The sequence below is a fragment of the Psittacula echo genome (genome assembly GCF_963264785.1).
Source record: "Psittacula echo genome assembly, chromosome: 4".
Taxonomy (NCBI): domain Eukaryota; kingdom Metazoa; phylum Chordata; class Aves; order Psittaciformes; family Psittacidae; genus Psittacula; species Psittacula echo.
The window spans coordinates 29,850,922-29,862,249 of record NC_137738.1 but is presented as its reverse complement, the minus strand read 5'-3'; the positions used below and the strand labels follow the sequence as shown (position 1 = coordinate 29,862,249).

Below are 11,328 nucleotides of genomic sequence, written 5' to 3'. Positions count from 1 at the left end.
AATATCTAGTCCATCTCTGTAGCTCTGCATAACATCCCTGGCTCTTTTTGGTTTGCTCTCTCTAAAGGAGAGCTCCCAAAGCAGTCAAATTGATTTTAATTTGCTTTTAAACGGAAAAAGGGAAACAGCTTAGAAGTTGAAATGTGCAGTGAACAAAACAGCTGTACAGTAAACCTCCTGAAAAAACATACTTTACAATGGTAATTATGACAGATTAAATAACGAGTGTCATCAGTGTGATGGTACAATGCACACAATACTAAATGTTTCCTACTTAAATATTTGCAGACATCTCCAATTTTTTATTTTAATGAAAAATCATCTAACTGTTGAATTGACTTTAATTCTGAGGCTCACAACAGCTTTCACTGTCAGAAGCTCTGTCAGATATTTGAACTGCAATTTGCTCCCAGTGGGTCCCAGCTTGAGCTAGAGGAATGCTGTAAACATAGCTTTTTAGGAAGTGGCAACTGAGAAATCACTGCCTACAGAGAGCATGCTAAACCCTGAGGACCTACCCTGCTCTCCTGCTACAACAGGAATTGGAAGGACCCCCACACCTTGAAGAAAACTTTCGGTTCAGATTTTCTCTGCCTCTCAAACATATGCATGCAACTGTGCTGCTATGTGATGAAGCTGTCCTCTTCGGATGGCTAAGCACCTGGAATCCTTTGGTCATGCAGTACATATGTGCTTGACAAGTATGGGCTGCAACCATGAAGCCAAAGAAAATAAATCAATCCCTTCAAGAACTTTCTGAGAGCTTCCCAGCTATTGGATGGGGAGTAACAGAATTTAAACCATGATACATGACAGCATGTGAACCAATGCGGTTTGCATTAATACCAAATGAGTTCATGATGGTTTATATCAAATAAAAGAGTGATGGTAAAGGCTCCATGTGCTAATAACACCCAGTTATTTAAGGAAATTGGCTTTGCATGTTGCTGGGTATTATGCAAAGAATATTCAATGGGCTGAATCCTGAGGCTGACCCTTCACTATTGTTTTGTTTTAAGCAAAAACGTCCATTGGCTTTAATAAGAACTCTTTTTAAATGAAGGAAATCACCTCAGATGTGACATTTTTGGGTATGTCTTGTTGTGATGTTCAATACAGTTGTCTAAGCTCCTGTATTTGTGACATCCTGTTGGGTCTCACAGTGTCATTCTCTCTAATATTTGCCAGGTTTTCCCACGTTTCCTTTAAGAGTCAGATTGGACTGTTTCCCCAGATCCAAAAAAGATTATGAGGGCTGCTCAGTACAGAAGGAGAAACTGTGTTTTGCCGCAGTCCCATTAATCTTTCTTTGAAGAAATTTGGAATTAGAAGGCAAGCTGGCACAGGTTGTATTTCCAAGCTGGCTGTGAAAGCCACAAATTCACACCTATCTTAAAGGCAAACCACTTTCCCCTCCCTGAGGTAATGAGAAAACAATCCTGTGTGCCACCCTGCTGACTTTGCAGAAGTAACTCTGCCATAAGGCTCAACTCTCACCACTCTGAGAAAGTAAAATCTTAAGGACAGCAATGAAACCGTTAGAAAGACAGGAGACAGACTGGTGTCTGCCAAATGGAGAAGGGCCACACAACCAGTCAAATGGTGTTTAACACTCCTAAAGTCTGCTAAAGATAGTAGAGAATGAAAATAAACGTGAGAGCTATCACACTGAAGTAAGAGGAGTTAACAATCATCTTCAGGGTAGCAATGCAAGGGAGGTATTTTGGAGTTGTATGTCTGAATAGATTCTGTACCAGCTGTTCTGATCACCCAATTGATGGGGCACTTTGCAGACAGGAGGGTACATGCTGAGAAGCAGGGAGAAACCCCAACATCCTTCATTTTGATAGATATCAAAACGCCTATGCCAATATTATCATTGCAACTGTTCCCAGACTGCTCCATACATCACTAGATCTGTCAGCACGAAATTAAGGATCATTAAGCAGAAAATCTGGACACAGGAAACAGCAAAGCTCCCTGCAAAGCACTGCACAATATACAGAAACATACGCAAACAGTAGTTTCTGCATAGATTTAACATTCTCATTTGATTTTGTTCCTTTTTGAAACCTTTTCTACTTTCTTTGAGAAACCTAAATATATTGCAAAAAAACTCAAATGCTTTGCTCATGTATTTTATAATTTCCCATTTTTTTCTGAACTGAAGAAGAGAGGTCATGGAAACTGAGAGAGTTATTGAAGGCTGGCTTCCTTATTCCTGAATTTCTTCCTGTTTATTGCCTTTTCACAAGTGGCTGACTCAACAGACAACTGAGAAAAGACTAAATAAGTCTTCTCTGGGTGGCATTTTAAGCTCAAGTATTTTAAGAATTGCTATTATGTTGCAGATGAATATTCCAGCAGACTGTCTGACCCCTTTCTGAATCAGAGTGCCACCAGGCTAAATATTTGCACAATTTCCAAACATCAGCCTGCAGATTCTGAAGAGAGAAGAGTGATTTTATATCCAGGCAAACAACAGCTCTTTACTCCAGCATTTGATCTGAAAAAAATGCAATCTTCAGAATGACACCAGAATAAGTAGGTTTAATTGTAGATGTAGCAAAATCTGTTTTCTCAAGACTTTTTTTCTAGTCATACTAGAAAATAGTCATACTAGTCATACTTCTCCATCCATAAACAGGTATACAACTGTATAGAAAAATCTCATTGTGTAGAGACATCAATAAATCTGAAATTTTATGGGAATTAAGGGCAAAGAAAGGCATTTCAGAGCCTTCAAAAAAATAGATTTGAACAAAGTTGCTGAGTTGCTGCTAATGATACCAATTGTCTGGGTTGGAAGTTTTTGAGATGAAATGTTAGCACTTCAAACACACAAATAAGGTCAGTGAAAGACTTTGCTGAATCAGCAAAATATCTCAGTCTTTTATAAAAAAGCCCGGAAGAACTGAAGTCTAGTTCTGAGAAAGGAGGACTGAAGAGAATGCACTGAGAAGAACCAGAGCTATTTTAAAAAGGTAAAACATTACTAAATGTAACCAATGTAGATCCTAATAGGTACCTACTGTCTTTGTGGCAGCAGCAGGTAATAAAAGCGTGGCTCCATCACCCTGCCTCTCTGAGCCATGCTTATTTTCTGAACCACTCTTTTGTGACATGCAAACTAAAGAAGTGTTATCACAAGTCTCCTTAAAATGGTAGTTAGTAGAAACTAGGACTATTGGAAAGAAAATGGTCTCTTTTTTTCTAATTTGCAATTTAATGTAACAAAATATTGTTGTCTTCTTATTTTGAAGAGAAATATGCTCTCGTGACCAGAGGATTGCCTTAATAAAGCACACCAACAAGAACAAAATCAAAAATCAATACCCCTTTCTATTTAAACAGCTATTTTGTCACTAACTTGCTGACCAATCTTACACAGCTTACTAACACCTATAGTTTCACAAGTACTCAATAATTTTTATTTATCTTGTCTGTGCAAAATGAAATGGAACAGGGCTGATTTTCAGGGACACGAAACTGAAAACTTCAGTTTCATATGAAACTACTGGGAGAGCAGAGGCTCAGCAACCTAAAACAAGGCTTTGGTTCCTCCATAATTTACCCCCTAACTCCAGTCACAGTTACGACACACAAAGTTCCTGCCTACACAAGTTGGAAGTTTCAAAATTAGGTAAGAAATCCTGGACTAAACACCATAGTCATAGTATTCCCATCTGTAAAATAGAAAAAATGCCTATCCACTGTCTTCCTGGGGGACCTCAAGAAGTGTCTGTTTGACCACTATTAAATACGCCTGTCAATTTTCAGTGTATCAGGGAATCTTTTGCCATTGTTCCTTTATGGAAAATGACAACTAAACTGTTAGGCTCTCCTGGGATGGGAACAAGGGTGGAGGAAAAGGAAACACAAGGAAAGCAGATGACCGATGGCAGGAGATGAACGTGGTAGCAAAAGGGGCTGGCCATTTGTTTCATCTACCATGACGTCAGTACAATGGCAACACCCGAACGCAAGCAGCCTTGACTGCAAAGGACGAGCGGCTCTTAAACTCATGTGCTTAGAATAGAAACAGCGGAGGAACTGAGAAGAACTTAATTATTTTCTTCTTAAGCCCTGGTCACAATTCAGATGTCAAATTCCTTAACTGTGCTCTCAGACATATCAGCTAATGAAAGGTGTCCTTTAAGTAAAAATGATCAAGGGACTAGACCAACATTGAATGGCTGGATTCTTTAATCATTTCCTGCTGGTTTTGGCTTTTCGAAAAACTAATTGTAATTTGGGAGAGGAAGGAAAGGGGAAAAAAGAGGGCGACAGAAAGGGGAAAGGGATTGGTCTTTTAGCTGTGAAGAAACTCTTCAGCACACAGCCCTTGGCACACGCTTCTATGCTTCTCTTGGGGTAGGGACAGCCAGAAAGAAGCAGGACACAGGGTAACATCCCTCCCTGCCTCCACGACCACTCGCTGACTGACGAAGCACAGCGTGCCATCCCCCCCCCCCCCCCCCCCCCCGGCTTCTGTAGCTGTTGCTCGTGATCCACATTGGGCAAAACTCAACCCCTGGGACGCCGACTCCTGCGCCGGCACTAACTACAACTCCCAGGGTGCTTTGCAAAGGAGCGTTGCTGGGGGAACGACTCCTGGGAAAGCTGACGCCACAACTCTCGCGAGAGAACGGCGGGCCGCTGCAAGCACTTCTCTCGCGAGAACTGTGTGCGGGAGTCGCCATGGCGGCTGCGGCGGGGTTTTTCGAGCTGGAGGTGTTGGTGGAGGCGGTGCGGGTGGCGGCGCCGGGCCCCGTAGTGTGCCCGGCCGTAATGCTGCGCCTCTTGGACTTCCCCACCCTCCTGTTGCGCCCCGCCTCCGCTGCGCAGCCCCTGCGGCCTGGACGAGCCTTCCCCTTCGGCCGCGGCAAGCGCTGCCTTTTCCGCTGGTGCCGGGGCACACTCTGCGCCGCGCTCCGCCGCCAGCCGCTCCGCGTCCTGCTCCTGGCGCTGCCCGCCGGGCTCGGCCCGGGGCCCTCCCGCCTCCTCGGCAGCTGTGTTGTTTCCCTCGACCCCGCCGCCGCCGAGTTGCTGCAGCGGCCCGAGGCGCCTGCCTCCTGCTGTCGCCGTGGCCGCTTCCCTTTGCGAGACGCTGCGGGTCGCCCCGTCGGGGAGCTGGTACTGGGCTACCGGCTCAGCAGCCTGGAGCCCGGTGAGCAGCCGTCCCCGCCGAGCCCCGTTAGCCCCCTCGCTGCAACGCCGCCTGCCGCCTCCCCTGAGCTGGGGAGTGAGGAAGAGGAGGAGGAGGGCGAGGAGCTGGAGGGCAACATCTTTTGCCCTCCCATGCTCTATTACAGCCGTGAGCCTGCTAAGTCACATCTGGCGCCAGCAGCAGCGGCTGCAGGGCAATGGCAACGTGTCGAGGCCTGGGGACCACAGGAGAAAGGCAAGGACCAGAGCCCCCCACATCCCAGTGCTGGGCCCTCTTTGCTGCACCCGGCCAGCCCTCCACAGCTCTGCAGTGTCCTGGGGCAGCTGCCGGTACTTAGTGCCTTGCTGGCAGAGCTGTCAGTGCTCACCCACAGTGCTGTGCCTGGTGCTGTGCATCCTCCTCTTGCCTATCTCTACCGGGCTCCAGGGAGCAATGGCTTGGCCTCAGAGGCTCCCAGCCCCAGCCATTCCTCTGCCCTCAAGCCTGCAGAGGCACCTGTGGGGCCTGGTGGGAACACTGGAGCTGCCAATCCTCAACTCAAGCAAGGCCATCAAGAGACCATCTCTGCAGCATCGTCTCAGGCTGGGAGAGGATCTACGAAAGCTGTACCCCAGGTAGAGATGGGCTCTGAAAGGAACTGCGGAACTAAGGAAAACAGACCTCCCAGAAAGAAATTGTTGTATGGGCTGACAAATACACTGAGGCTACGGCTGCAGCAAACCAACCCTGATAAACTGATAATTCATGAAAGGAGAGAGCAGTACAGAAAAAAGCAAATAGAGATGATGAAGGAGAGAAGCCCTTTATCCAAAAGAAAGCTGCTCAGAAGTGCTGGAGAACAGCATGTGGTTTCTTACAGGCATTGTAGCAAGGGAGACAGTTCAAAGCGGAACAATCAGTTTGATAAAGCTATTCAGACTTCATTACAAAACAGTGCTCTCCCAGAGTCCATTTCTGTGACACAAGATGTGTCCCCTGACCTGTGGAAACAAGCCACTGCAAGTCCATTGAAGAGTGATGAAATTGCAAGCAAGGAGCATCCATGTAAAGTATCTACATCCCCCTCACTGGAGGAAACTGTATTAAAATCTGCTCACAAGGAAAAGCATGCAAAAACTGAGCTCCCAGCAGCTTTCCCATCAGATGCTAATGCAAAGAAAAGTAATGAGGAAGCAATACACTTAATCTGTCCTAAAACAACGGAGCATGATAATGTGTCTGTTATAAGTGATCATAAACCAAGCCCCAGCAGAAGTGCTGAAGACAACTCAGAATTTATTTACTCAGATGACTTTGTTACTGGTCCTGAGAACACAGTTTATTCAGAAGATTTCACCAGTACTGAGTGTACGGACAGAGACTCGGAAGCTCTTGACAGTAATCCTGAACTTCTGTGGCTTGAAAGCCCAAAACAAGGTTGCTCAGACACGGAGCTGGAATCCAGCAGGTCCAGAATTTCAAAGACAAGTCAAAGAGCTGAAAGTACTTCAGATCTTCTGCTGGTTCCCTCAGCTTTATCCCCAGTCCACTCTTTGAAGAGAAACTGTGACTTAAAAATCAGCAAGAGAACTAGTAGTGAATCTATTGATTCACTTAACCTTGTTTGAACAGAGGCATTGTTAGATGGAGAGCAGGAAGCCTGATAGATCACTGTCACATTAAAAGGGGATTTTCCTTGAACCCTTTATATTTGATCAGCCTGTCAGTTTCCCAGGAAAGACAAGTACTAAGGTGGCAGGTTGCCTAGAGAACTGTGGTGGAGTAGATTCCGTGTATGCCAACTGTCTGGAAGTAGCAACTGTATTTCACCCTACATCTTCTGTTAAGCCCCAGTTTTCTCTAATTTCCCCGCCAAGTAATTTTCCCACAATCGTCAAGGAAGAAGGGTGATCAGCATGTTAAACAAGTATCTATGCTGAGAAGCAAAAAAGTTAGTTCTCATACTGATCTGAATGTAGGAAAGGGGCAGACCTCTGCAGGAAAAAGCCAGTCAGTAACTCAAGCTAACTCTTACTTGCTACTTAACATGTGTGATCTTGAACTTAGTGTCCTGGAAAATAGTATGTCAAAGAGGATGATTTTTTGGGGAAAAGTATGCCTGCTTCACAGGCAAGAAAAAGAGAAGGCAGATGAAGGATCAAATCTTGTCTCGCTAAACAGAAAACCCCAGGTTTGAAATGCCAGCTTTTTGAGCAAGAGTAGCTTATTTTTCCACATGCATTCTATCCATGGTTCTTTGTCAGAGTTTTGAGAAAGATTATTAACTAGTACTCTAATTACAGTGTGGGCCCTTACCCGCTGTGAGACTGATGTAAAACCAAGATGGTTTCTTGCATTCACCCAGGCATCTGCCTGTGAGAGCTTTCTGTTGTTACTGCAGGTTGAGCAATCCCATAAACATGCAGTCTCATTTACGGCTTTGTTACATGCTTGACAGAGTCAGTGGCTAGTCACAGTAAAAGTGTCACGAATCCAAAATATTTACTAAAAGCTCCCTATTTCCTAATCTCCCATAGCCTTCAGAGATTTCATATATAACTGTATTTTCACAGAATTTACAGTAGTTTTCGTTTTGGTCTCATTGACTCATTAACTCCTTGCTCCACATTATTAAGCAGTAAACTATAGTTACTTCAAATTGAAGTTTTGTGGTGGTGTTAGTTACACTTCAAACTTCACTACAGTGAAATTAAAATGTAAAAAGTAATTACCTAAGTTTATTATAGATCCTCACTAAACAAAGCCATCTAGCTTCTTACTTTTGACTTGTTACTTTAGCAACTGATCTTTAAGTCTATACAATATTCTAGAAATAAGGTAGATGGCTGTCCCATAAACCCCCATAGTTTTATTGCTTAAGATAAGGGTGATTAAATAAGCAAATAAAATTTAACTTAATGTTTCACCATCAGTCCCAAACTGAGAAATAAACTCTTTGATACACCCATTAATTCTTCTCAGAATTTATGACCTAAGCCAAGTTTTCTAAGACTATCTTTTAAACAGTTATTTCAGCGTGCTATTTAGTAAAATAAATTTAGATAGCCAGTATAACTGTATAACTGATGGTGCGATGGGAAGAGCAGGATATCAAATACTGACAGTTTGGGTCACTTTGCCTCTTCAACTGTAATGTTTTCCTGCTGTTAAGTAGTTCTGATCAGTCTCAGCCAGTGGCTAGGAACATTTTTAAGAAGTCCCAGCCAAGCACGTTTCCTCCACTTCAGATTTTATTCCTCAGCTCTTGGCAGTCTGGTTGTGTTTGTGATTTCTCTAATGAAAGTTTCTACCACCTATTTTACAACCTGTAATCCCTTCATCATTGTGGAAGTTTCTCCTTCAGTTTTCTGAAATTACATCCAGCCTTGGTAACTGTGCAATTGATTTTTTCCATTGAGTTACTCATACTCTTAGTACCTTCATTTTCTAGGTCCCAGTATTTTATGATGCCTGCTGTTGTAATCATTGTTTCTGTTTGGGTAAGTGCTGTTTAGAGTTAAATGCTAATCATTATTTGAAAATCTGTGAGACTTTGCTTCCCTTTTCTCAGCATTTATCACTAGCATCTACTTTACTGCTTGCTCAGCTTTGTCTAGAAAGAAGTCAAATCATTGAATCTTACATTCCTCTCCTGAAAAGGTTTTGTCGACTTCTACATGCAAGATCTTCACCAGCTCCTATGAAATGGCACACTGCTCATTTAGAGCTGCAGAATGACCATCCAGGACTGTGAACGTTTACTTGCGGTTATCGGACACCAGGTTTCTCTGCCTCTCCCAAATGTTGCCGTTAATCCTTTTTTAAAGTTTTGATTTCCAAACTAACCTTTCATTTAAGATGACTGAGGCCATCTCTGTGAGAACAGATGCTGGCTTTATTTTAACATGCATTTAGAGCTAATAGCAGTCACATCTGCTATAGCTAAAACTTGCTACCAGCTAGCTGCTTGCATTTTCCATCCCCCCTTTTAGTCAGTACACTGTTTGATTTTAATTTGATGTTCACATTCCGATTCTTTCCTCATTTTAAATTCCTTGTATGTGTGCAGTTCTGTTATGTTGAAGTCACCCAGATGAGCTGCAACCACTGCCTCTTTCTTGTTTGGCATTGACTTTTACCTGTATTAAACCAGTTTTGTTTTGTTTTGGCTTTTGTGATTTTACTTGACTGGTTTTTATATGACAACTGTAATGTAAACCGCTCCTAACTTTATGGAATTGCTTGCATTATCCCAGAAGGGTAGTCAGTGTTCTCTGTTGGTTTCTAGAGGGTGAATTTGAATGTCTCATGCTGGAGAAAACAGCATTAATCTTCAGTTCTGCAGAGACCTCTGCAAGTGATTCACTTACCAATGGTTTAAAATAACATGGCTTGCTAGAGGAAACGTTCAAATAACATTGGTGATACATGTTACTCCTAACTAAATTAACATTTAAAGATCGATTGAGGTACAGTTAATTAAAAATTAAAAAACCCAACAAAACAAAACCACAAAACAAAACCTTAAATGTTAAGTAAAAAAATCTCCAGATGTATATTATTTATGTTTATTCTAATCCTAGACATTTTTCAAACATTTTGAATGATAGCCTAGTAAATTTCCTTCATATGTAGCAGTATCTGAGCTAAATCAGCTAAGAATTTGGTTCTCTACATATCCATTAACAGAAGGTAGCAGGTTTTCAAAAGGAAGTAAAGGTATTTACATGGTCAGATCCCCTGAAATTCCACAGGGATTAGTCACTTACAAAAGGTTGCAGAGTGGAAACCAGCGCAGAGCACTCTTAACAGTATTATCTCTTGGAATGCAAAAATGTTTTTGGAAGAAGATAAGTTATGCTTCAACAAATATTTTTAGGGCCATTTGGAAAGTTTAGTGATATCATGATTGAAAGAAACTCCCTTGGTATCAAGGAAATTCCAGCTCTTTTTCTCTTGTCTTTAACTGTTGGCAGATTGAGTATTTTTCCTGTTTCATGCTTATGTACGAAGAGTACATAACATTTGATTCTCCCCTAAATTTCAGTGCCACCACACAGTTGTGTCTGGTATTCCTCACAGTATCTCCAGAACCTTCCCCCAAAATCCCTGTTCACCTTGATGCCTATTCCAGCTTCTTGTCATGACATATTTCATGCATCTCTAGAACTCAGCTTGCCCTAGTTATCATCAAAGAAGTCTCCAGACACTTCTCAGATACCTTCACTGGCTTGTTCTCATCTTTGACATCAAACTGAAGCTCTGCTAATTGTCTGCTGGGCTCTGCATAGTTTATTCCCTTCCTACTTCCATGCACCTTAATTTCCTGCTCTGTGCCCATTTGTATGTAACTCTTCCATTCTCAAAAAAAAAAACCTAAAAAATCTGGGAATTGCTGTACATCTGTGTTTCCTTCTTTCATCCCTGTTCTGCTCTTTCTGCCTGTAGGTACCTGCAATGCTTTGAGTTACTGTCCACAGGAACATAGAATCATAGAATCATAGAATAGTTAGGGTTGGAAAGGACCTTAATATCATCTAGTTCCAACCCCCCTGCCATGGGCAGGGGCACCTCCCACTAAACCATGCCACTCAAGGCCTCATCCAACCTGGCCTTGAACACCCCCAGGGATGGAGCATTCACAACTTCCTGCCAGACATAAGACAGAAACCACCAGATCACGGACTTTGCAATCCTTAACATTTTGTCTCCTTACTCCTGACTGCTGGTATCAATGGTGGGATACAAGTATACTAATGATAATGCTGATCAAAATTTGTATGTAGTGATTTATATGTAAAATTTTATATGTAGTGAAGGAAACTTCAGGAAAAAAGGTCAAACCTTGCTAACCTAGAACACAAAATAAGGGAAGCTCTGTTACACCACAGGATGCAGTTTTCATTTTCTTATCCATACCTCTAATGCAGCAGAATTACTGTATCTAAGAAAATCTGGTTTATAATTCATAGCCATAATTCATAGTCATTACTGTACTCTTCTGAAACAACAGTTAACAACCTTTTGATTGTTGCAGGTCTCTCATCTCTCACTGCTCCTGTAATGCTACTTTACAGCCCTCTGACCATCATGCAGTTTCATTTGTAAATGGAATAGATGCATAGGGTGTCTTCAAAACAAGCATCTAATGAGTTCAACAGGCAAGAACCTGAAAACAG

General features: G+C 42.5%; 1 protein-coding gene across 1 annotated transcript; it reads left to right on the top strand.

Moving 5' to 3' along the window:
* Positions 1-4,701: 4,701 nt before the first annotated feature.
* On the top strand, positions 4,702-9,319 carry MAP10 (microtubule associated protein 10; the record flags this gene model as incomplete). The annotated part of the gene is given in 5 exon segments (XM_080615230.1): positions 4,702-6,771; positions 7,004-7,018; positions 7,020-7,340; positions 8,601-8,649; positions 8,810-9,319. Coding segments are annotated over 5 exon segments (2,499 nt in total). The 3' UTR covers positions 8,854-9,319.
* Positions 9,320-11,328: the final 2,009 nt, after the last annotated feature.